The sequence below is a fragment of the Apiospora marii genome, assembly GCF_038362585.1.
Source record: "Apiospora marii strain CBS 49790 chromosome Unknown utg000003l_segment0_segment0, whole genome shotgun sequence".
Taxonomy (NCBI): Eukaryota; Fungi; Ascomycota; class Sordariomycetes; order Amphisphaeriales; family Apiosporaceae; genus Apiospora; species Apiospora marii.
The window spans coordinates 4108035-4133616 of record NW_027117374.1 but is presented as its reverse complement, the minus strand read 5'-3'; the positions used below and the strand labels follow the sequence as shown (position 1 = coordinate 4133616).

At 52.6% G+C, this 25582-nt stretch overlaps 8 protein-coding genes across 8 annotated transcripts; 7 read left to right on the top strand and 1 right to left on the bottom strand.

The window, feature by feature from the left end:
- Window positions 1-3949: 3949 nt before the first annotated feature.
- On the top strand, window positions 3950-4471 carry PG985_004828 (uncharacterized protein; the record flags this gene model as incomplete). The annotated part of the gene is made up of 1 exon (XM_066824597.1): window positions 3950-4471. One exon carries the CDS (start codon window positions 3950-3952, stop codon window positions 4469-4471), a length of 522 nt encoding a protein of 173 aa, XP_066687757.1.
- Window positions 4472-6185: 1714 nt separating this feature from the next.
- On the top strand, window positions 6186-6884 carry PG985_004827 (uncharacterized protein; the record flags this gene model as incomplete). Its single annotated transcript, XM_066824596.1, has 1 exon — window positions 6186-6884. One exon carries the CDS (start codon window positions 6186-6188, stop codon window positions 6882-6884), a length of 699 nt encoding a protein of 232 aa, XP_066687756.1.
- Window positions 6885-8033: 1149 nt separating this feature from the next.
- On the top strand, window positions 8034-8270 carry PG985_004826 (uncharacterized protein; the record flags this gene model as incomplete). Its single annotated transcript, XM_066824595.1, has 1 exon — window positions 8034-8270. The coding sequence occupies one exon, from the start codon at window positions 8034-8036 to the stop codon at window positions 8268-8270; it is 237 nt and encodes a 78-aa protein (XP_066687755.1).
- Window positions 8271-8466: 196 nt separating this feature from the next.
- PG985_004825 (uncharacterized protein) lies at window positions 8467-8863 on the top strand (the record flags this gene model as incomplete). Its single annotated transcript, XM_066824594.1, has 2 exons — window positions 8467-8715; window positions 8762-8863. The coding sequence occupies 2 exons, from the start codon at window positions 8467-8469 to the stop codon at window positions 8861-8863; spliced, it is 351 nt and encodes a 116-aa protein (XP_066687754.1).
- Window positions 8864-11600: 2737 nt separating this feature from the next.
- PG985_004824 (uncharacterized protein) lies at window positions 11601-12110 on the top strand (the record flags this gene model as incomplete). Its single annotated transcript, XM_066824593.1, has 1 exon — window positions 11601-12110. The coding sequence occupies one exon, from the start codon at window positions 11601-11603 to the stop codon at window positions 12108-12110; it is 510 nt and encodes a 169-aa protein (XP_066687753.1).
- A 400-nt stretch (window positions 12111-12510) lies between these two features.
- On the top strand, window positions 12511-12957 carry PG985_004823 (uncharacterized protein; the record flags this gene model as incomplete). Its single annotated transcript, XM_066824592.1, has 1 exon — window positions 12511-12957. The coding sequence occupies one exon, from the start codon at window positions 12511-12513 to the stop codon at window positions 12955-12957; it is 447 nt and encodes a 148-aa protein (XP_066687752.1).
- Window positions 12958-13570: 613 nt separating this feature from the next.
- Window positions 13571-15401, bottom strand: PG985_004822 (uncharacterized protein; the record flags this gene model as incomplete). Its single annotated transcript, XM_066824591.1, has 2 exons — window positions 13571-15025; window positions 15084-15401. 2 exons carry the CDS (start codon window positions 15399-15401, stop codon window positions 13571-13573), a joined length of 1773 nt encoding a protein of 590 aa, XP_066687751.1.
- Window positions 15402-23493: 8092 nt separating this feature from the next.
- On the top strand, window positions 23494-24183 carry PG985_004821 (uncharacterized protein; the record flags this gene model as incomplete). The annotated part of the gene is made up of 2 exons (XM_066824590.1): window positions 23494-23668; window positions 23732-24183. 2 exons carry the CDS (start codon window positions 23494-23496, stop codon window positions 24181-24183), a joined length of 627 nt encoding a protein of 208 aa, XP_066687750.1.
- Between the last annotated feature and the right edge of the window lie 1399 nt (window positions 24184-25582).

Below are 25582 nucleotides of genomic sequence, written 5' to 3'. Positions count from 1 at the left end.
AAAAGAAACCCTTGACGTAAGTCAGTCCAATGAAAGCCAAGCGATAATAAACTAACTTATAATCTCACAGGAGACACATAAACACACACATTCGCCCCTTCAAGTGCACTGAAGGCGATTGCGTCAAGGCATTCGCACTGAAGGCGGATTTAAATCGTCACCGACGTGAAATACATAACCCAACCAAATGGTACTGCATGGAACCAGATTGTAAAACTACCATGGCTATCAACGGTACATCACGAAGGGAAAACCTGGATAGACATATGGAAACACAGCACGGGCTCCCGAAAACATGACACGTGGCACATGGATTTAAATAAAGTCTAGCTCTAGAATTCTCCTTAGACCAAACTCATCATTGTTGTCTCGTGCTTGCCTTATCTCTTTCGTTCTACAGCACCGTGACAAAGGGTGATCGTACTATTACGACACCACGCAGTCAAAATCAACGAGGGGAACAGGAGAGACGGTCTTGGGTACTTAATTCAACTCGCAAGGTAGCTATCCTACTTGTTCGCAAGAATCAACTCAGCGACAATATCAAATTTTTCACCACGGGCAGCTCCCACACAACTTCGTCATGACTAACTGGCATCTGCAATCACGCCGCATGGGTGTCAGGAGCTATGCACGAAGACAAGAGGAACGGAAGTAGTTTTAAGTAAGAAAGTCATAACCAGATGGAATTAACTGAGTCTTCGCCTTGTGATACTGTGATACTGATATAGTAGGTACGAACCAAAAGAGGGGTATCAAATATTGGGGTACAATCAGCGCATGCTACTATTTAAGTACCTGGAAAACAACCAGATGCGTTTCTGCTTCCGTTATGGCCGAGAAATGGCGGCCGTCGCGCCTCGAGGTTGTAGGAATTGCGGCCGGGTACTGTTGGGGTATTCGAGTCACGCAGTCGGCGTTGAGTGCATCGTGCGACGGCGGGCATATTTCGTTGACTGGTGATGCGGCGGTGGAGTAGCCCAACGATGGCATACGAGACTGAGGGGGCATCAGACACTGAGCGAGATTGATGTGAAGTAAAGAAGAGCGAAGTATGAGAGATGGTGGAGTAGACAGGACGAGCCCCCCTCCGTCGTCCAATAGCATGACCGTTTTCTTAGCTTACGATTTAATTCAATCACTGTTCACTCTCAGTTCGCCAGCCATTTTGGTCTACAGTAATCAATTGAACAAGACCTTGGACCTTTTAACCACTCAACGGAGTCCACTATAGTTCTTAAAGGCGCTGTCCGAGTTCTGCTCTGTGGTTTTAGCTGGACCTGGCATTATGGAAGGCATGCTACCATCCCTAGCGACAAAGCCCAGAGACAAAACAATCGACACCATGCCTTTCGACGCCATTTCTGGCGCTTCTTGTAGGTGACTCTTGCTCCAAGTCCTGGAAAGCATCCGGGGAGGACGGCCTACCGGTGGCTGTCTGGAAGGAAGTGTGGCCGGCGGTTAAGCAACGGGTGCTCACACTGTTCCGTACGTCGCTCGAGGAAGGAGAGCTACCAACCCAATGGCGCCACGCGAAGATCATCCCTCTCAGAAAGCCTGGCAAAGAAGACTACACGATAGCGAAAGCTTGGAGGCCGATCTCATTACTGTCCACACTTGGCAAAGTGATGGAATCAGTGATTGCGGAGAGGATTTCCCATTTAGTCGAGACATTTGGACTCCTTCCAACTAACCACTTCGGGGCGAGAAAACGACGGTCGGCAGAGCAAGCACTTATGCTCCTACAAGAACAGATTTACGCTGCGTGGCGAGGCCGCAAGGTTTTCAGTCTCGTGAGCTTCGACGTCAAAGGGGCGTATAACGGGGTATTCGACGTCAGGCTGCTCCAGAGGATGAAAGCGCGAGGAATACCAGATCAGTTGCTCCGTTGGATCGGCGCTTTCTGTTCCGGTCGTACAGCGACGATCCTGGTGAACGGACACACGTCCGAAAGCCGTAGACTACCACAGGCCGGCCTGCCCCAAGGGTCTCCCCTGTCTCCGATCCTGTTCCGCTTCTTCAATGCGGATCTGGTACAGCGGTGGATCGACTGCTACGGGGGCGCCTTTGTCGACGACTTTACAGCCTGGGTCACAGGTCCAACGGCACGGAGTAATTGCGAAGGGATAGAAACCATTATCGCCGACGCCCTCGAATGGGAAAGAAGTAGCGGTGCGACGTTCGAAGCGGATAAGACAGCCATTGTTCACTTTGCCCGCAAACCGGATAAAACCGACCCGACACCCTTCACCATTAAAGGACGGGAGGTACGGGCCAAAGAACACGTTAGAATCCTCGGGGTTATGGCGCACTTCCTCTTCCGATGCAGCAGATGGACAGCATACCGAAGGGAGATGCTGCAGTGTACAGACACCTACAGGAGCAACGATACGATTTGCGATTGCCACGGGCCGACTGGATGCATGCCCATCAACTCAAAGGGGTACACCCTAGGGTCATCTACTAACTGTTTTCCCAATACTGACTGTCCCGTGCCTCAGACTGCAGGCGCTGCTTCAGCTGCCGAGGATAAGATGCTGGACACTTGGAGAAGGGCCTTCAAGCTGGCCTGCCAGTAAATGCTACTAACACGGGATTCTAAACAGGAACGTGCTGACGGAAAGGGAGTGACCAGGTGAAAATGGAGCATGCATGGGCTTTAGGTGACAAGTAAGCGATTCAAGAATGTACCGTAGATTAGCGCTAGTTGTCCGTTCGGCTTCGCCGCCCGGGCGTTAATAAACTATGTGTGCGTGTGTGTGTGTGTGTAGGGATGTACTGATAGAAAGCAAAGATGCCACTGGGCCGAACCCAACTATTCACGATTGCTTCTACCAAAATGGCTAAGAGTGTAGCTACAGGTACATATGTTCAAGACACACGTCCACAATTCCCGACCACACCACACATCACACCCAACATCGTCGTGCTATCAATTTCAAGCATTTTACCATCAAGGGCATCCATCCCCTCGAACTTGTCTGTTCTCTCATTCAACCGCACCCTAACCGGAAGCCAGTCGCCATTCGCACGAATCTCAACACTCAAATCAGCGCCGTACAAGAGAAGGTGCGCTCCATCAACCCGCTCGTTTCCATGCCCGGCGCTTGACATCCAACAGCCAGTATGGCCACTGCGACCATTTCGCCACATGTGTGCCAAGGGTTCCGGCTCGTCATCGATTTGTAGCCAAGCTCGGGTCGCCCTGAAGTTGACTTCACGAGCTTTCTTTTGCCTCTTTCGGGGAATGTATCGACCCTTGGCGTGTGATGGGAAGTGGCATGGTAGATTTGGAGTATCACCACCCACCCACGTCTTTTGGCTTCCTGAGAGCCATGCTGCCTCTGACGTTCAATGCATCCAGAATGCTCTTCGACAAAGGGCCTGCGCATTCATCCATCGAATCATGGTCATGGTCACACCAGAAGGTAAATACATGATGATCTCGTTGCATCTACCCGATCCCCTCTACCCGCCCCCGAGGAGGCATCCAGCTATATGCTGATATAGGATCACGCTGATTGCTGGGAAGCGAGAGGCCTCCCCTTTCCGGGCTCATCCGCCAGCGCACTATGTTGGTCGAGATGAGACACGAAAGCTCCTTAACCTATAGCTTCCGAGCAGATAGCAGAAGGCGTCCCTGTTGGGTGGCGATGCTATGTCGCGACCTGCACGCTGTCCCTGTTACAACGGCAAACACCACCTTGGAGAGTGGTTGGCAATGACTTCAGTGGGTAGGCCAGTCATGCGCCCGAAAACCAGGCGGTCACAAGTGCGCTCCTGAAGCGAGACCCGAATATTTAAACCCTCGACGCCCCGTGTCGATGTCTTTTCAACTTTTCCTGCTTCATCACACTCCTTCTCCCCAAGCCAAGTCAGCACGAATTTATCACACCTCTACTTTCCCGAGCAAGTGCGCGCCTGCCATTCTCGCAAAACATCATCGAATATGTCACCAGGCGCTACCAGCATCAGCAACGAGTCCGCTCACGGCGACCGAGCAGGACCACGTACATCTGCCAATTCTTCCATCACCTCCTCAGCTCGCCGCGGTTACCATGTTGTCAGGCCCCGAGCAGGACCACGTACAGCTGCCAAATCTTCCACCACCTCGTCGGATCGCCGCGGTTTCTATGTTGTCAGCCCCCGAAACGAGCAATGGTCTCTCAAAAGCATCTCCATTCCGAAGCTCGAAAACAACGTAGTCAAGTTTACCGCTACGTACCACGACGCTATCGTAGCGCGCGACTCGGTTTATACGCATGACGCCCCGAATATGGACGTTTCAGAATGGGCGACGGAGACCGAGGCGTTCTATCCAATTGCCTCTTTTATTTCTGACATCAAACACAAAGGGAGGAGAATGGCTTTCTTTGTCAATCTCTATGATCATCAGGTCGAGGTGAGAGACCTCGGCGGATACTGGTTGAACCGCGCAAGGGAACTCGTTATGCAGAAATGGGGAAAGTGAAGAGGGAGGAAGATTTGGAGGCGCCAGCTCCGCTACAAGCGGACATACGAGAGAAACATGTAAAAGCTATCGAGACAGCTATCATTGGTTAGTAAACGGATAGTCAATGTAACATCAATATTCTTGATGCTTACTCCTTTGATTATTAGGATTGCACTTTTGTACTCCCTTGTTTGGGTATTTCATTGGCACTGTCCATACTCCCTCCTGGTACATTACACTATTTCCATACGTCGCTCTAATGCGGACACTTTTCATAAAGAGTAGTTTAATTTAGGAGTAATTTGCACCAAGCCACAACACGGGTACACTGGCATCCGCAGCTGTGTACCTGCTTCCTGTCGATGCCAGCCCTTGCCAGCTGCTCCTCGTCGACGCCAGCACCCTCTTCGCCCCTCTCGACCCAGTAACTCTCGCCCATTGCCAGCCCTGTATCAGCTACCACCTTTTCCTCATCAACGCTAGCGTCATCCTTCCCCTCGCAGGTCCCTTCCCCTCCCGTCAACACTCCCCTTGTCAACGTTGACGAAAGCCCTTGCCAACTGCCCTAGACGACGCCATCCCCTCCTTCGCGCCGTATAACCGGGGAAGCCACGCTGGCTATGACCGGACAGCGTGATGCCTAGGAGGGTGGGCGTCGACGAAGGGAAAAGAGTTGGTGTCGATGGGGCAAATTATTACTAAGCAGGCTTTAGCTATAGAAGATGGGGTGAAAGGGGGCCAGTGGCAATGATGGGAGTGAGGGGAGTGTTAGCGTCGACGTGGCGAAGATGCGTTGGAAACTGATGGCTAAATCGATGCTCGGCAGTCCTGATATCGTTCTCCAGAGTCTTCGTGGCGGAAAGTATCACCTTGTCCATAATGGCATCAAGGCGAGAGTTGGTCTTTTCCCTGAACTCCCTGATCTCTTCCTCGGTGTACTCAGAGTCAGTCCTTTTTTGAAGAGCCTCGAGCACTGCCTGACATACCTCATGCCGGAATGCTTTATCTTCTTTTCGGGCAGCAAGCTCCTTCTTCAAGCTATCTAGAGTGTCATGTTGTAATTCGAGTCGCAGGTTAGCTACTTTTTGATTAGAAGACGTGTCGCGTTCTCTGCCTTAGACAGGGGTAGGTACTAGATACGTGGTATGTGAGGTGCTAGGCCGACCAGGGTGTAGCAGGCATCCGGTGAAGTTCCAGGGCAATACTAACGGGCTATGAGGGCGTAACGCCTCGCCATGTAGCACGGATTACGCTCTGTTTCGGGGCGAAGAGGAGGCCAGATAAATAGACTTGAAGAGGGGCAACTTGAATCATAGCAACGTTAGCCAGAATAGAGCGGTTCGCGTCGCTAAGCAAGTCGATTAGTGGTTTACTGGTACTGGGCTTGACAGTTGGTTAGTAATTTAACGGAATGGGTCCGGGGGTAGCGTACTATAAGATTACTTAATGTGGTTAAAACCCGCAAGCTTTCTGAAGCTCTGTTTATTGAGCTGAGCGGTTCCGGGAAAGCTGTCCACCGTATCCGGTAATCAGGACCACAACCATCAGAGTACGATATCCTGATTCCATACAGTGGAGCAGCTCACATAACAGCCAAGGCAGTAGAAACGGGAACAAAAATTCAATCACAGGCCACTGGACACATACATATATAACCATCGTATCACGAAATGTAGCCCAGGCTTGTAGCGATCTCAATGGCGAAAGAGCCACATATACTTAGCATTTTGCCATGGACAGACTTTCACGACTCCCAACAGAAATCTTGCAGAAGATTGGAAGCCTTGTTGACCTTCGCGGTAAACTTAGCCTTCGCGCAACCAGTCGACGCGCTCAGGACGCCTTCTACACCGATGAGCACGAGCAAGCTGCGATCTGGGATTTGATCTTCAACGACGATAGGAAATGGTGTGAGAAGATGGAATCAAGCGGTGCAAAGATCGTACTGGTTGGCGCCGACCAAAAATGGATCAAGAACGATAAAGATCCCGAATACGATAATCTTGTTGTCGCTCTCGTCCCTATTTGGCCGAAGGGGAAGAATCCTTATCATCGCGCCGCTAAGAACAAGGGACCCGTCGACAAGGAGAGCCTAACTGTAACAGACGCTTTGGAGGAAGAAATGTTACGCTCGCTTCTTCCTGCTCTCCGCTCGAAAGATTACGACAGACGCAGCCAGGAAGTGCGGTTCCACGGCTTTAACGTGCATATCGGATGTGTGTTGAACGATCGGTTCTTCAGAGATTTGAAGCGCCTGTTACTTCCTCAAGAGGCCGACGGGAAGGATAGCACGCTGATACTATACTATAACGGTGGGCCAATGTCAATGCACAACGGACGGGCTGAGCTTTTGGACGATGAGACTATACTTCGGATTCAGCACAATGGTAGACGCGTGGCGCTGTTCCTGGAGGGTATTGGAGCTGGTTAGGTAAAGAATCAAAGAAGTTGATAGGCGGAAGATGGCGGCAGACCAATTACATTCATAGTCTGCTGTAGAACAGTCAAATTCTGCAGGACCGAGGCCTTCGTTCAACCGGTTCATTTCATTTGTCTTTGGGCTGGAACACTTTTTATTCTTCAGAGGTCGGAAGGGAGTATAGCACGGGATGGAAATCATCCTTGAAGGATGAAATCTTAGCAAGAAATAACACACATACTCGATAGTTCTGCGTACACGCACGTCTCTCTTTCCATTGACGGCTTGCCAGTAGAACTGAACTTGTATGTCCGCGGAAATGGAAAACAGCCTGCGAAAGTACGGCTAGTAGAAGTGAACGAAGAAACGGCGGGGACAGGGAGCAGAATGGGCTGCAGGCTGAACGGGCGATGGCTGCTAGCTGCGGCGGCTGTGATCTTAGGTGAGTGAACATGGACTAAGTACTTTAGTTTCGTCCCTGCAGTGGGTTTGATTAGCGTGTCGGGCACTGAAGTTCTGGGTTCTGCCAATCGCAGCAGCTAAATTCTACCTGTCCCACCACGTTACTCACTGTCAAGAACAAGTACTTGGGTAAAACGGTCAACTTATTCCCCATACTAAGTTCCACTAGCTACCATATCCGCTAGATGACTTGCGAATATTTCATCCTGCCCTCCAGACAAGGAAGGAGTCAGAAGCTGACCTGCGCCGTTCAGGACATACTAATAGGCCCTGATATAGCCAGGAATAGAAGGCTCATATCGTTAGGGTATCGTTTCCCTCTTAATGAGTAGTATTTGGAGAGTTCGACTAGACTCAAAGGGCGGTTTAAATCCTGCATCACTGCCTGTACACATTCCGAACTAGCCTTTAAATGTTATTATAGTGCTCTACAGTATCTGTAGGTCCGTCGGCTCAATTGAACTTGGACCTATGAACAAAAACTCGTAAACAGTTGTACACCACTTTCTAATCATACACTCAATCCCCCTTTAAGCTTTCGCACTTAAACCCTCTCTTACCAAAGGCCCTACTACCTGGCCTATGTCCGTCGCTGACGACATACTTCCTAAGAAAGATACCATGGATTCCAAGAATGACCCATGGAGTGGGCGCTCGATGCGCCCAGACGAAACAGAATGCTCTCCTGATTGTGTGACCATGTGGCAAGAGAGCGGCGGCCGACAGCACGACAAGACGTGCCAGCTGGGTTGTGAGGAGCCGTCCCATGTCTGCGATGACGAGCTGGGCGAGAATGATGCGGTAATGTGCGGCATCTTTAATTGCCCCGACGGCCTGTTTCCCGAAACCCGAGAGCTGCTATCCGTGTTGGAGGCGAATCGCCCTGTGCGATTGCGGGCACGCTGCGCCCGGGATTCGACGTGGGCCCGGGGATGAATGTGAACAGAATGAAATGGAATGTACATAATTCTTGGGCGTTCGCAGGCCTTTCTCATGGCAAATGGAGTATCCGCCGTAATCTAAGTATTATGTTCAGTGACTCAAGCTAGAATGATATAAAGGACGTGACCTGCCGTCAATGAGGCTGGCCTGTTCTGCACTTCCATCCCGGGCGGAAACGGATACAGTTATAATGGACAACCCAAACACGTCCTCCGAAGCACCCCAGGTTCACGCGACGTCACGGCGGAAAAAAGACAGGAGCAACGAAAACATCACCAAGAATTGGAAAACTTTGGTCAACAGAGGGATCAGACTCCAACGTAAATATGGCGCTACCGTTCATTTCTCTATTGAGATACCATACAGGCCGAAACAAAGGCCTAAGAAGTATCTCTTTCAATCTGGAAAGGGTGTGTCGCCGTTGTTAATGTGTGACATGGTACGGAGCCCCGTCTAGTGCAGTGTTCTCTGCTGATTAATCTTAGGAAAAGCAGTACCCACCACCCGTAGTAGTGGTGGGAGACGAGGTGGCCAAGACGGATCGAGCAAGAGAGCGCGAGCTTCAGACAGGGAGCTCTCACGCATAATAGGGCGTGATTTGCAGCGTTTCACTTAAGTTTCGTTGCATTGGGCCGCGGAAGAGCAAGTTTATGACTGGTTAGGGAGACGGCAAGATTCATTACAAGACGTACGAGGTAGCTGGAAGTAAGCTGGCCGCAATCATAAAGGTTCCTCATAGCCATAATACGGCTTTTTGCGGCTCGGAAATCCCCTTTCCGTCTTCAACGCTTTCAAAGAAATGATCCCAGCCATGCTTCCAGGCAGCCAGGTGCCTTGCCGACTAACCATGACCCCCCTCTAAACCTGTCATAGCCCTGCCCTGCCCTGCCCTTCTTCAGGAATTCAGGAATGCGTATGGTGGACCCTGTGTGTACAGTATGTTACCTCTACCAAGCTCACCAGTCGCCATCTGCGTACCAAGTAGGTAGCGATTTGCGACCGTTGGTTCCCATATTGCCTGCTGCAGGACCGTGCATAGGAGTGACTGCTAGTCTGTACAGAGGGAAAGACCGATGGGAAATACAGGGGTGAATGGAAGAGGACTTCGTCGGAGGAGAAAAACAGAAGAGGCCCAAATTTTGACTACGGCCGAGTATGTCAAAACACTCAACAGGAAACGCTTCAACAGGGAGAAGGGAGATATCCGTAGCAGAAAATTGGAGAATGTAATACATCAAACCATGTTCGCGTGAGAAAGCCCTCAACGTCTAGTTCTTGGCAAGTTTGGGTTTATGTTCTCCCCGCCCTTCTCATTTTTGGGGCATCCCAGGCATTGAGAGAGGTGTAGTAGGGTGGTCGCAACCAGCACCCGAGCAACTGGTTGAGTAACCAAACGAGTGGGGAGTGGTAGCGTCTGATATACACGAACGCCCGATCAGCTAGGAAGACGGAGCAATTCATGGTCTCATATCAGATTTGGAGTGGTCGTGATAAGTATGGGTTTCCTCACCGCGGCTTCCTTCCATACTGTTTTAGACGTGTGCTTTTGAGTGTTTCGATAAGGAGACCTCGCAGCGCGAAGCCGGCTCGCCCCTCCAAAGGCTTAGTGTGACTACCGTATTCATGATCGGTCTTGAACTTTCTGGTTCTCCACCGTCATACGGAACATCAGCATCGTCCCAAAAGCTGTGTTTCTCTCGTATGCGCATGCCAGCGTTTTTTCTCCCTATGCCAACAAAGAAAGACATTCTTCTTGAACGTAGCAATTATTAGGTGTTTCTGGGTCGCTGCGCTGTAGCTGAGCCTTCTTGGGCCTCGACGGAACACGAGGCCTTCATTTACCGCTTCTCCTGAAGTAGCAAGAAAAGAGCGCGAGAACCCTCCTCAGCTGACCATTTGCCAGGCCTTTCGGCTGGCGATTCTGATGCCTGTGGCTCCATAATGCGTCCTGTAGGGATCAATGGTTGAGCTGTAGCCAACTTCCAATTGTGCTACGGTTAACAGTGTCAGCCAATCTAAGCTTCTGTCTGGAAGAAGGTAGGCGAGTCGTACATGCCAGCTTGAGACATCATCTGGTTGGATGCGAAGCGTCGAAGGGTAAGGCCCCCTTCCGCCATACAGCTGTGGCCTCGCTGACCGAGGGAACCACTACCGATAGAACTAACATATCCGTCTCGAGCTATTGTTTGACAACAAACGAGTCCTTGCCGGGCAGGCAATACGAAACCAACATTTCCGGGTTGTGTGGTCCGTGCAGCTGCAGCCTGGCGACTGAGCAGGCGAATGACTGCCCCAACAGGCCTGAAAAACTCCAGAAACCCAAGAGAGACCGTTATCCCAGTGCGTAGCACAGGTACGTCGTTGCAACGCTCTGGCCCATGCAGGTGCCCTCTAGGCATCAGTGAGCAGAAGGCTTGGCCACCGAAGTTGTCGGGGCCAACCATTGACCAGCCTCTCGATTTCCAAACATCGGATCGACCAACGTTGCACTCATGAATACGTGGTAAGGGTCGTAGCAGCGGCTTTTTTATGTTTTTGGAGGTGTACGGAAGCGGGGGATGCAGCCATGATGGTGCAGGCTGGCTTGGATTCTACACAATCGCATGCCGCCAACTGCGCTACTTTATTGGCGGAGATTTCCAGAGGCCCGGACAATGGAGATGAGAACGAAGGCTCTATTACTTGCCCCTAGTTGCCTAACAATCCCACCTCCTTGTCGCAGCTCCGGGTTCCTAGAAACGATCGGGTATGAAGCTCTTGCAAGGAATTTCGACAAGGAGCCGCCGTTACAGCCATTACATCACTGGTTCTGTTCACGCCCATGCCGCCCTCCATTTAGAAAGACGGCCATGTCTTCGAGTCCAAATGCTCAAAAGCAGGATACCAGAGAGTAGCTACTTGCGAGAAACGGCCATAGAAACGTTGTGCTAGCTCTTCGTTATTTTACGCAGTCCGCGTCTGGCTCCAAGGCTCCCGCCACGAGCAGAAGATAGGATGGTTAGCTTAACAGCTGGGTGGATTATTATAGTAGAAGTCGGTGGCAGGCGTGTCCAGCCGCCCGGTCGTTGTGCTAGATGTGGAAGGTGGGCCTTGGTTGGTCCCCCTGAAGAGCATATACGCTATCGGCTCCTGCTCTGCATGGCTCAGCCTATCGTGGTCTTTTCGACACCTCCATGATCCAGCAGGCAGCCTTCGCACAGCTCCTGCTGTCCACCATCCCGCTCCATGGACAAGATCAATATAATGTCTCCCCTGCGGCCCTTTCCGTGCATCCGTTTACCCCCTTTACATTCTACCCCACCCAGTCTATCTTTCTTCGGCAGGATGGAAAACCTTCCTATCAATATCGCCTTCGAGATCGCTGAGTATCTGCCCTGCGAGAGCGTACTTAGCTTTTGCTGTGCCTTAAAGACAAGGGAAAACACACAGTTCTTCCGGAAATCTCTGTTCCGTCCCGGCGACGTCTCCTGCGCCGGAATCGCAACCTGCAATATTCATGGCTCTTTAGAGAAGGGAATGACCTACGGCCAGGTTCCCCAGCATCATTCCACCACTCTCGAACGGGCAGCCAGGCACTCTAGGCCAGAAGATGGAGTCCTATCTACCCTCCTTGAGGATACGGACGTGCATCATGATAAAGTTTGGTCAATTTTGATTACCTCGATAACAGTCGGGCACCAGGACACGACGTTGCAGCTACTAAACAGCGGCGTGCGACTCAAGTCTCTTTACGAAGCGCCCAATCCCCTGCACATGGCCACAGAATTTAACAAGCACAAGGTCATTACGTGGCTAGTGGAACACGGCATGGATATCGACGAAGGCAACGAGTAAGCCCTGTGCAGGTCAGGCGAGTAGCCTTGACGTCCCGCACCGGGAGGTGGGCAAGGACAGCCCCGAGGAGCTCGGTCGGTAGGCGCTCCATGGAACCAGAGAAATGCACGGCTCAACGTGAGCACACCTGGAGAGCTGAGAGGGTGGTTTACCCCAAGCGGCTAGATATATGTGTAGATATGCTTCTTGTTTCAGCCGCTTCGGTGACATCCAAATTTAGACCGTACGCGCGCGCGTTGGGCTACGGCAGGGGTAGCACGATTCTGTAATTCGAAAACGCCGAACTGTATGGACGCCGAGGACCGCTATAAGAGTAGGGAACAGAGACCAGGAAAGGGAAGACGCAATCGCGAAACCCTCTTGCCCACCGCCGTCTCCTCGCCTCACACCACCCTTCAACATGTCTTCACCCCGCGCCGTCAAGACCCGCAGCATGGGCCTCATGAAGAAGTGCCACGACCTGAACAAGCTGTCGTCGGCCCGCTGCGCGCTGTTCATCGAGAAGGACGGCGTCCTGTCCCGGTTCGTGACCGATGGCGAGTTCCTGGCCCGCGTCCAGACCGCCACCGTGTACGCACACAACTCGTTCGGCCCCGATCATTTCGACACGGTCGCGGCCCGCGCCAACTATGGCGCTTCTGACTCGTCCAGCTCCAGCAGCTCGGCCAGCTCGACGGCAAGCGGGTCTTTTACGTCCGGCCCCAGCTCCGAGGGAAACTCGCCGAGTCTGGCACCAAGTCCACGACCGAGCCTGGTGTCTGTAGGCGCCGGTATCAGGAAGCGGGCCAAAGGGCCTGTTCCTCGCTCCCGAAAGCCCGTGACGAGGTCCCAGGGAGGCTGGTTCTAGTTTATTGGCATCGCAGGCACGGTCAAGGCTCACGGGTGGAGTTAACAGCCATGTATTTCTAGATTCCATCAGGTAGCTGGCTATCTTTCAACATGTCTTTCGTCTCTTCCAATACCCCCTATATGGTGTCGTGTAGGAGATCGATCTCCTGCTGTAGATTGCTAGCTCGCCGAGCCGCCTGGCCTGGTAGGAGAGTCAGGTCGAGCCCCTGAGCTGAGGCAAGACCGTGCAGCTGAAAGGGACAGTTGCTGATGCTGCTCCTCCCCCAATCGGTGACAAGCTCGACCTGGATTCAAGCCGCGCCGGGGCCCGGATGCGTGAACGCGTGTGGACTATCATGTATGGCCGACGGGCATGGTTGAGTGTCGGCAAGGATAGCACCACTCCGCGGTCGAGAAAGAGAACCAAGGCCATCGGGGTCTGGGTCAAGGTAACTGTGTACTATCGGACATCTTTGGCGGTCAAGAGTATGCCTGTGGTCGGTGAAGTTGCTGAAAACAACCTTATCCAAGGTGCATTTCAAGAAGTAAGCCCCGATTAGCGGTAAATTATACAGCTAGCTGCTGGCGCCGAGACGATTGTGCGTGGTAGTGTCCATCGCGATGGTTGTACCCTAGGGCAGTTCTCTGGTCCAGAACGTGTGCCCTGATTTAGGACTTTGCCAATAGTGGCACCGTCCTACCCCGTCCACTTGCTGCCCGTTCCAGTCCTTTCGACTTGTCCTAATTTCCTGTTCTTGTAGGTTTATGAAGTACACATGCCCTTGGCGCTTGTAGGTACCCACCCAAGTTGACTCGTCCGACCCAGACGTCTCAGGGCGTGTCCCATGCGCTGATTTGTTGTCGACTCTGGTGAGAGAATTTGGCGGCCGTCGACTCTTCCCCGTCTCGCCATCCCGTGGTGTCGATGGGGGAGTCGAGGATTGCCTTTGTCGCTTTGTGTGTGGCTGGCTCAGATTGTGACTTGCTGTAAAGCTTGTCGTGATTGATGCTTGACTCGAATCAAGCATGTCATTCGTGCAGACTTCTGTGTTCGGATATTCCGAGTGCCCTATGTTGTGCGGGCCAAGGTATTCCTCGCAGTCCACAAATTCTTCTGGACTGGACGCATCTTCGGGTTCTGCATAAGGGATGCCCTCTTCTCGAGCCCTAGAATTGGCTTCTTGGATGAACCTGTCTCGGTACTCTTGAGCTAGGTCTCTCGAGTTTCGAAACGCAGTGACACCTTCAATGTAGGTCTTGGGCTTTCCAGTCATGGCGAAGCTATCAAGTTGCGTCATGTGATACTCTGGCAGCTCATTTGCAACAGCTGGGGCTGCAACGTGGTGGGCGTACAGCGACAATGTCCCAGCGCAGTAGGTCGAGCTGAACGTGTACGCATTGTTGTCATAGTCAACTTCGGCCTGCCCGTAGTTCTGCAGACTGTGCATGGCACGAGCTCCATGCGCTCCATCGTAGCAGGCCTGCCGACGTGCCACATCGGCACCTCCCTTGGGGCCTTTGGCCTCGAGGTAGAAATTGGGCGCCACGGGAACATCCATGTGTCTCGTGGGTATAATCTCCTGGTCAAGGTCCCGCCGAACGTGGGCGTGGACATCTCCCGCTCGAGCTCCGTCGAAAAAGTCTGGCACTAGCTTCACAGTCGTCTCATCCGTCATTGACGCCAAGTTGGTGAAGGGTAGGTGACCCTCGTTGGGGATGTCGGGATTGCCGGCGATCATTGGGACAACATTGCGCATCACTGTACCTTCGGACCTGGTTTCGTTCTTTTGTTGGAAATCCTCAAACGCTGACTCATCAAAGCGAGATGGCGAAAGGGACGGCCTACTCGTAGATAGTCTTGGTAGAAGGTCGTGGAGGTTATCAGGTTTAGCGGGTCGACGGTTGTCTCGTGCTCCATACTGTGGAAGGTAGATGCGGTTATCACAAAGATGCTGTTCGAAATCATCGTTATATGCGGACGATCTCCTGGTCTTGGAAGTTGTACTCGTCGCATCGGTGCTCGGGGTAGGTCTACTGGACGCGGAAGAGTGCTCGGAAGCCATCGTGTTTGGCCCGGGAGCGGGACACTAGGTTGTTTGTGTCAGTCGAGAACGTTATGGTGCCTCGTAATTGATTAAGACTTACCCCTCGAAGATCTCGAAGATCAGGACCACCGTGTCTTGCAAACTTTCGAAGACCAGGATCACCGTGTTTTACAGAAGCTAGAGCGTCCGAATTTACCTTCTCCGGTGTTGTAGGCTTTGCAGGCGTTCGAGCGCTGTTCCGCCGATCGAGTTCTCGCAGGGCGCGGGGCGTGAGCCAGACCTTAGACAGGTTGTCCCAGAACGCTGGCGAGAAGTTTGACGGGTCGCGATAACGCTCCGATTTGATCTTCTTGCGGCGAGGAGAATCTTGCGAGAGGTCGTCTGCGAGCGGTCTCTTTCGGTTCTGTGGTCGCGCCATACTCAGCCATGTTTACAGGTCGGATACAAAATGGGTGGGAGGAGGGGTAATAATGTTCTGAGGTCCTGGGCATGCGGGATCTGAAGGCGCGTTTGGAATGTGTCGAACAGTAGTCATGGATTGGTCAGGGAGCTAGGACGGAAATGCAACTTGACGCGCTTGTCAAAAGCGGGGAAGCGCTAAACTAGGTAGCCAAGACGGCAGAGACGGGAAATCTTCCGTCCAATAAAGCTGCACTAGCGTCTGTCAGTGCAGGAATCTAGTGTTGCTAACCAGGCTTCACTTCGACACCGGTATATATTGCAGTTATCACAAACTTGGATCATCGCTGCTTGCATAACACCATTACCACTCGCCATTAATGCACGATGAACGACATAATTGGCGTTTGCCGTTAGGTATGCATAGGTGTCTGGTTTCAATCACCAATAGAAGAAATGATTGGATGTACGGCATTTTTGTTTGTAATTGGAACGCTTGCCCTCATGTTGCCCTTTTGAGCGAAAGACTTGCCACACCCGGGGTGCTTGCAGGGCTGGTTTCCTTCGGGTTAGAGAAAACCTCACTCAACAACTGAGTCGGGAAGACACACATAAGGCTTTTCGCCGGTATGGATACGCATGTGGCGTTGTAGGTCTAAAACCTCTTTTTTGCAGACACAGCACTTGTTTCTCTTTGGTTTCGCAATCTCTAAGCTCGTGGACTTGGAGGGATGAAGTGAGAACGTGCCATTCGCCGGAGTTCTGCCAAGCTTCGTTTGAATATGCCTTTTGGTATCGCCGTTGGCGGCACGGGAATGGATCTCTGTTAGCTTTTGAACAAGATCATGTCCTCTGCCAGATTTCCGGGCTAGCTCTGTATGGCGCCCTCAGTGGCGGCCTGGTGTCTTGAACAGCGTTTGGTATGGAGCCAGTGATGCAGTCAGTCGTGGCGTTGTATAGCCACACGGATCACATAACCCGGAAATACTCGGGCTCGAGGAGTTGGTACGAAACATGAATGGCTAGAAGCTCGAGGACACACTCTGAAGTGGAGTTTATGCAGCTGTCCGTCGCCAGACACTGTCGAAGTGACGATTGGCCTTCCCGCACCGCTCCTGGATGCAACCGTGGGTTCCACTACCCGCATATTATTGCAGGGCTAACGATACCTTGTTGATTCCGTGAGTCATGATGCTCAGAATGGGGACGCCATCCCAGTCCGTTGCCGCCCGTATACACAAATCAAGGCTCGAGATTCAATCATTCCTGCCAGACATGCATATACGTCCGGCCGTAGTCACCAGCTGTGTGACCAACGACCAAGAAAGCTGCATGCTACAAGCGACCAACAGGATCGGGAAGATGCAGCCAGCCCCTCTGGCCATTCTCGTGTTGGTGACCAACTTCACCAAGGTTCTTCGCCCCCTATCCTCGGCATGCTGGTGACCAGTGGGATGAAGAACCAGAGGGGATCAGCATCCCCAACCCTCGTGATGGCGGTCAACTCGATCAGGGGCCAGAACTTGCTCAACCCCCTACCCCTCACAGAAGCAGCCACTCAGACGCTGCATCCGAGGGAAGCGAACTTTTCGACGATGGCCAGGTCAACCAGGGGCTGGAATCTGCTGTACTCCCTTGTCACCCCTTGGCGACCAGTCGGATCAAGGTTTTATGACGATCAGCGTCCCGAGCAGCTCTCGTAGTAGTGGTCAGCTTCAGCGGGGGGTTCTAACGGCCTGCCTTTCTCATATCGTAGGGGCAATTTTATCATGTCATGTCTTCCTTTCATGATGAATAAACCAATGGGTGCTTTGCTGGTGAAGGTAGTTGACAAGACGCAGTCCTGGCCAATCTGGCAGGCTCTCGGCGTTCGAAGCGGTCCACAGTGCTGCTGGAAGGTAGCTGGCCACTGCTATATTACTATTGACCAGCTGTAAGTGCTATCATTGGCTTAAAAACAGGTGTGGTGTCCATTGCGCAAACGCTCGTCTCACCTGACCGTACTACGCAAGAAGAAGCTGTACTTGCATGTATCTACGTATATCCCAAACGGCCAAGCTTGCCAACCCTGGGTTACGACGATCCCACTGGGCATGGTTGGGTTGAGAAAGTTGGCCTGCAAGCCAAGCACTAGTTACAGATGTCCTTGGCTTACTCTAACCCCTGAGGCCCCTCACTGTTCAAGTTAATGAGTCATGGAGTCAAGCAGCTATCACTTTAAAACAGCACGCGGGACGCTCCAATCAAACGACCTGATGAGCACGTATAATAAGGTACTGCTGCTGCTGTCATCAGTTGCTCGTGCTGCAACCCACATGTCCACTAGGAGCCCGCAGATGCAGCTCTTACGCCAGTCACGGTGCCGTATAGCCGCACAAGTCACATAAGCCGGAAACGCTTGGGCTCGAGGGATACTGCACCGAGATCCCCTGGCCCGAAAGCCGCCTTGTGTTCTTCGCCCTTCGTGTAGGCCGCCACTAGTGCCGTTACGCCTCTACTGCCCATGCGGCCGACTTGTCCAATCCTAGGGGCTTTTCGTTTCATCCAAGTCCGTTTCTGTTGACCCGCTTGGGAAGCGAACGTTGCTGCGAATAAGGTCTCATGTCTAGGATCGATCTCTGGAAGACCAACAGATCGTCGAGAACCATCACTCCAGACAAGAAACTGGAGTGCCAGTGCCGTACGGAGGCTGATGCCACTGCTGAACCGTTCCTCTAGACCAAAGTGAGCATAAGCGTCCATACGCGCGGCTCTGGTGTTGAAAGATAACAAGCTCCATTCAAGGCGGCTTGCAGGGCTATTCACAAAGTCTGACAGCACAAGAAAGCTACGGCGACCTGTACTGTGATGCGTATACAATGAGTGTTAACTAAACTGGACTTTTTATCGAAACCACATTTACTCCACATGTGCAACGTTTCTTAGGCTACCCTGTCAAATCTATGGGGAACTCTGCGGTCGACCCAGGCTCGTGATGACGCTGACTAGCAGGCATATTGTCGCACGTGGCTGCAGCTGCCTCACCTTTGCCGACTTTCCGGCGCTTGGAAAATCCGACCTGGCCTTCATGGTGCCGTTTCTTGGAGGACACAACGGCTCGACCGGGAGTCGTAGAGCCCTCCTTCCCATGGTCCTTGCTCCCTCTAGGAACCGATCCCGGCCACTCAGATTCTCGTCTCTTCAAATCCATCACCCAAGCATCGCAGTCCAACTCAACCCAATAGTCGATAACGCCCTCCCACTCTTTCGCCTTCGAGGCTGTGAGGTTGACATAAGCGACCAGCCCACCTCTCGTATGGACGGACCTAGCAAACTCCTTGACCATGTCTTTGACGCCCTTGATACCCAATCGGGTACCAAGAATGAGAAGAACTTCGGGCTTTCTGTGCCTTAGGTCGTGCGCCTTGCACTTCGTGATCTCAGTCGCCCGTGGATGTTCCATGTCGTAAAGGACGATATCGGGTCGAAGTGCACCAGGCCGCGTCGCACGTTTACCCTTTTCCACCCGGGCTTTAGATAAACGAGAGCATTCTGGGCAAGGCAGTGGCTGCTTCAAGAGGGCGGCAGCCTCCAGCTCATGGTCCCAGGCAACCTGGAAATTGCAATATGAGCACCGTAGGAAGCGAAGGCTTCCATGCAGCTGGACGCACTCGACACCTAGCTCCCTATCCTTCGTGCCAACGCCACGCGCCCAGTCGGTACTAAGGCCAGCCGCTTGCTCTATGTCGTCGATATTCTGTGTGTAGAGTCGGATCAACTGCTTCCGGTCGCGTAAGTCTCGAATGAAGTGGTGTGTCGGCGTGGCCCCGTTCTTGCGTGCATCCTGGCGGAGCCCGGCGAAGTAACGGAGGAGGTACGGTTCCATCCCTCTCACTTCCCATGTGGCCGAGTGATAGTAATCCCTTGAGTTGACCTTGGGGCCCTCTGTCTGTTGTGCCAAGGGCTCTATCGTAGCGCGGCGGCGGTCCATAGAACGGTAGTCCTGGAGGAGATCAGTACAGAACAGACATGGAAAGCGAAGAGGCTTACCAAGATGCCTGCGTTCGTGCTAATACCAGCACCCGCGATGGCAACGATGCCGGTAGACTGCAAGATGGCTTCGGCAATCGTCTGAAGCTCATGTGCAGAGTCTGGCCCAGCTCGCACCGGGCCTTTCATCTTTGGGTTGCTCCCCATTGCCATGTGACTTGAGTGTCGAAGTGGTCAGTCGGAGGAATGACTGTGAAGAAAAGAAAGAAGTGTAGAAGAGAAGGGCTTATCCTTAAGGGAGAGTGGTCCTTATATACCTAGCTACCCGGATGGGTTCTGCAACAAGCAATGCTCAGTATGGCACACGGTGTTGCTGTTGGTTACCTTCCGCAGATCAATCCAATTGAAACGCAGAATGCCGCCCCCCTAACGAACAGCATCCATTTCATCATGGTAGCGCCCACTCACGTGCTCATCTAACGTATTCTCATTCACAAACGCGAAGTCCTGGAAGCTAGCTTGTGTCGTGGGGGAGAGCGGCGCCGAGTCTGTGAAGCCCACCGACAGGGCGTGGACTCTTGCATTAGGTGAACCAGTTTGGTCAAATGCGTTTGTGAACTCGACGTCGAAATAAGACACATCCGTCTCCGACTTCAACGCGGGCTTGAAGGGCGGCGTGATTAGTTTCTTAGACAACGCTTCCCAGTCGATGCCGGCAAAGAAGGGGTGTCGCTTCAACTCGTCCGCGCCCTCAATGGCTCCAAGACGATGCTTGGGGTTCCTGTTCAACAGCCCCTTCACAAAGTCCTTGCCCTCCTGCGATAGAGTATCGGGGGGGAATCGCATCTTGCCCCACACGATGTTCTTGTAGATTTGTTGAGCATCCTCCGCATAAAAGGGATTCCAGCCGCAGCACATCTCAAAAACCAAGACCCCCAGCGACCAGAAGTCCACCATCTTCGTATATCCAGCTTCGTCCAACATAACCTCGGGCGCCAAGTATTCGGCGGTTCCGCAAAGAGTGTTTGTCGTGTCGTTCTGGGCCAGATTTGCTTTCGAGAGACCGAAATCGCAGAGCGCGATGTGGCCATTGGCGTCTAATAGGACGTTCTCCGGCTTGAGATCGCGGTACACAATGTTGTTTTGGTGAAGATGCTGTATGGCCAAGATCAACTCGGCAATGTAGAATCTCGCCCTCTTCTCGTCAAGTCGACCTTCCTTCTGCAGGTGCCAGAATAAATCACCCCCAGGCATATAATCAGTGACCAGAAAAGAATCAGTCGGTGTCTGGAACGAGAACCTCAACCTCACAATGAACGGCGATTCCGCCATGGTTGTTCGCACCAGGATGTTCCTCTCGCCGACTGCGTTCGCAGCCTCGTTCTTTTGCGTCTTTGACAAGACCTTCATTGCGTACATGCGGCCCGAGTCTTTCTTCTGAACCTGATAAACTCGCCCGGATACGCCTTCGCCAATCAGCCGGAGGATCTGGAAGTCGTCAGGTCCATAGTGCCGCTTGTCTGTGGGCTGGTACAATGCTTCAACGTAGATTTCGGTCGTGGGTGTGTTTTCCTCCGTGGCATCGGCATGGCCTTGCAGAGGGAACCATCCTCGGACAGGGATTACTTTCGACACCTCGAAATCGACGGATCCCAAGAATTCCTCTCCATTTGCACTATATCTATATACCGAGACATTCGCCGCCAACTTCGTGTCGACAACGTCACTAGAAGAGGTCAATTAAGCCTTTTCAACCTGGTCAGTATTGCGACAAGCTTACAAAACTGCTTCAGCATTCCGTTTAGGGCTGGTGAATGACCGGTTCGAGTGGTTTCGAAACGTATGCTGTTCGGATATGCTTGTGCTGCGGCTTTGCCGACTTCTAACAGGAATGGTCATCGGGCAACCGGAATCGCTGCTTTGCCTCTGAATCGGAACGCCTCCGGGCGGGGGCTCCTTCATATCGTCCTCTTCCTCGACAGTTCTGAGGCTAGGTGATACAAGTTCGTTCTGCTGAAAGGTGATTGCCACGTATAGGTCTCGGCTCTTGCGTAGACCTCGGGTCTCCAGGATTCTGACGGCCATTTTCCCCTTCTGCGAGGCAAGTTCAGAGTTGTCGCCGCTACGTCCACATTTTTCAGATATGAGGGCGTCGCGACCACTGGCTGCCTCCGCCACATCCCCGTTGTCCTGCGAGTGAGAGCTTGCGGTGGAAGCAACACAGCCGCTAGAGTTGCACAAGTCGGCCGCATGGGCAGGGACGGCACTAGTACTCGCTCTGTGGAACTGCATCTGTGGCAGCTTCAATTTCGGGCGTACGAGAAGGTCAGGCTGTGGTGTTGCAGAATGGAGTGTAGCAGCTTTTTGGCAACGGGAACAGCGCGACCAAAGTGTGATATTTCCGTGCTGTATGGCCAGAGATAGATCAGGAAGCAAACAAGAGCAATGGTTTTGCTTTGGGTCAGAAGCATCTCGGGGCCGCAGAGTTCGCAGTATCAAAGGTCCATCCCTAGGCAAACGTTGTTCGAATCATCTGTCGGGAGGCCGGTGATTCTACTCGAGAGGGACGGACAAGCGGGCTCTGCGGTCCCGGCCACAGCTCCACACCGCTCAGTAAGCTTGCGTCTGTCTCCCCTGTCTCCCCTGGAACGAGCACCGGAGACTCCCTACCCAACGGTTCCCGTGGGGAGCAAGAGGAACTGTCTGCTTCACGCGGAAGCTAAGAACTAAGCGATAGGTTGAGAACGTCCACTGCGGAGTTGAAATTGTCTAACATGGCAAAGACGAATCATTACCGGGACTGGATACCACCCCCGATGAACGGATCTTTCCGTCTAGGCTGTAACGGGTAACTGCAACTCCTGACTGCACTCGGTGTCTGGGCTAGCTGCCTACTGTCATAGAAATCGGGCGTACAAGTCCTAGGCTAATACATATGTAATGAGTCATCGAGTATGATCGCCGTTATGGGTTTCAGGTTGGTCCTACACAGCGATCACCATAGCATCCTCGTCGTCACTGCACGAACCACATAACCCAGAGATGTCTGGGCTCACCCCAGTGAGACTATGCCCACTCCTCCTGGGGCACGCTATACTGCCTAATTATCCCACATACTATCGCCAACGCCATAGCACCCTGCGATGTTGATACGCCGTACATGAGATCCTGCACGTAGCCAGATTGGGTGTCTCACTCACTTATATTGCAGAGACAGTCCCGGGGAAGAGGTCACGTTTGACCTTTACTCATCGCATTGCACCTAGTCTAGTCTGGTGATGTACGATTGATCATTATCTTCTGACAACCGAACACAAACAAGCGAAACGGGGGGTTAGTCGGGAATTATCTCTCTGATCTGGTCTCCCCTTTTTGGTCCTTTTGGTCCCTTTTGCCTCCCTTTTTTGTTCCCCACTACTACCAAACCAAACCACATACATACGTAAAACGAGCTATTGGCTGTGTACCATCCCGTTGCTCGCTGCTGGGGGCCGATTGGTTCTCTGAGACAGCCCTATGGATGAGTCACAGCCACTTGTTTGAACGTGCCCACCATCTTGCTACTCCGCACTGGAGTGTTTAGATGTCAGGTGCGCAACTAATGCCCTTAGTAGCCATGTTTGTGCGTCACGCTTGGCTCTTTGCCTCACTCGGTCTGCAGTGCCAACCAATTCTGAGGACGAGGGACGGGTGACGGCTGACTTGCTCTGTCATTAAATTTGTTATGGGATGCCTTAGCACATGAACCTCCTTGCATGGATATGATAGAATGCGGGGATTGGCTATGGTTTCTCGGCAACAGCCTGTACGTAACAATACATCGGGCGACGATATGTACCGTAGTTTTCTTGGTGGACTTGTCAGGAGTATGGGCATAGGCATAAGAGCACGCCTTGTCCAAAAATGGGCGGTTAATTCTGTGGTTTGCTAGGTTCGTCAGGAGCTTGATCAATGTGAGCCAACGATTCTGACACCAGTCTCACTCAAGTCAAACCTCCGCATAGGGTGGTTCGGTAAGGAATGGATGACCGAGAAAGCAGCTTCAAGTCATTCAGTATAAGTGGTAGAGCCTCTCCCTACCTTTGCTTGATCTGTTGCTGATCCGATTTCCTTCTACCATCTTACGTGGCTCGCTCGACTTCATGTCCCAATCAGAGAACTCAGCAAAAGGGACTGTTACGGCACCTAAGCGGCGCAGGGTACAAGACACAAGCAGCGCCGTCTCTCCTTCGGCCAACCCGGACGAAGACTGGACCAAGATTTCAGATCTTGCCGTGCGCAGACGGATACAAAATAGGATTGCCCAGCGCAACTACAGTATGTAGCTTCCATCGTATCTGAAGCAGCACCTGTGCTGGCCAAGTCTAACCTCTACTGCAGGGAAGAAGCTCAAGAGACGCCTGGAAGACCTCGAGCGAAGGGCTGCAACTGTTGATGGCTCTTCGACAGGCTCTGAGAGAAAAGTCCAGACGCCGACCAGTAAGATGATCGAGAAGCCGGTCAAAGGGTCGAAGTCCATCACCGTTTTGCACAAGACCGCCCAGCCCGGGCCGCAGTCCACACCACCCATGCACGGCCACGACGAGCTGCTGTCCCCGCCCACATGTGATGACCACGAGCGGTTGCACACGCCGCCTTACATGACTTCCTCCAACTACCCTCCGCCTCCGGAGACAATGCTGCCTCTCTGTGGAATGGCCACCTATTACACATCCATCACCACCGCCGAAGGTTACTCCAACTGCATGGCCACCACAATGCCGTGCACAGTTCCGTTCATGACCCACTTCAGCAATACAGAGATGAAAGATTCTCACGAGAGGTTTACCTAAGGCAATATTGACAGTTTCCTGTCTAGTTTAGACGAAATTAATATGGGTTCCGGGATGTCTGGGTGGTTGATAACAATCGGCGAAGCCTTGCTTAACTGGTCGTGTGTTTCTGGGCTGTGTGGCACGTGCGGTGCTAGGGCATGAAAACGGAAGGGGGCTGATACGTGTTGGTTAGCGTTGGTCGTAGATCTGATCCACTGTCGGTTGCTCGGTCAGCGAGGCCGTCATGGTGGGCTGCCATTGCGCGTTTAGATCTGATTTATGTCATTGTGGGCCGGGTCTATGGCTCCGTTTACCAACACTACTCCTCTAGCGCCGAATGGTCGGCACTTACCTTTGCATGTAGAACGAATCACCATGAACGAGTATGGAGCCACGACGATCTGCCTGTCACATTAGACGCGATCACCCGTGGCAACTGATGATGGGAACAGCAGTGATTACTAGTAGTAGGCCGCCAAGTCTCGTATTTTCCAGTCGGCGATCCGGCTGGTATCCAATCGTGTGTACAAAAGGCGCCTTGGAATACAGGGACCTGTCGCAGTTCTATGTTGACACAGTATGGACGGTAACGAGACGTGTAGGCACATGCGTAAAAGTGCACCTGCCGCTCTTGCTTCTCCGCATGCCCGCACCCTCAGACAAGGATATCTCCGTTCCTAGAGACTCCCAAGCCTACTGGGCATGAAGGTACGTTGGTGGCCATCGGACCCGCCATTCACCCGTTCAGTCGCCAGGCTGCAGCCGCACGGACCACACAACCCGGGAATGTTCGGCTTCGTATTGCCTTGTCGTAACCCGCCCCGACGACTGACAGTCGTTATGACACATGCTCTAATTCCATCGGTGACTGGTCCTTCGGTAAGCGAGGCTGCAGCTATATGGAAAAAAGGGCTTCCACCTCGACGCTTCGCATCCAACCAAGTGACATCTCAGGCCGGCCTGTACTACGACGCGCCTACATTCTTCCAGCTGGAACCCTAGGTTTGCTGACGACCTGAAGCGTCCCGCAGCGGGGTCCTGTATTGCAGTTTGACGACGTACAGAGGGATGGGCAAGGGCCACAGAGACGCACGCTCCTATCCAATCAACCTAGACTGGCAAGCAGCGAGGAGGTAGATTTTTTTTGAACGTGTTCGTCGCGCCCTTCTGCTTTGTGGATCTTCTGGGCGGTGCGACTTGTGTGTATGACAAGCTGTCAGCAGTGGTGTTTACCCTGAAACAGCGGCTGTGATTTCGTTCGATACGAGATGTCGACAAAAGGGTCGCAATGAGTCACGGACGTTGCACGGCAGCATTCTCTCTGCGCCGCTGCAACCACGACAACCATTTGATCCGCCCAAAGCATCCGTTGCCAACTGACCGGCCTCAAACCACGGCGAAATGAGGCGGTGTGTTG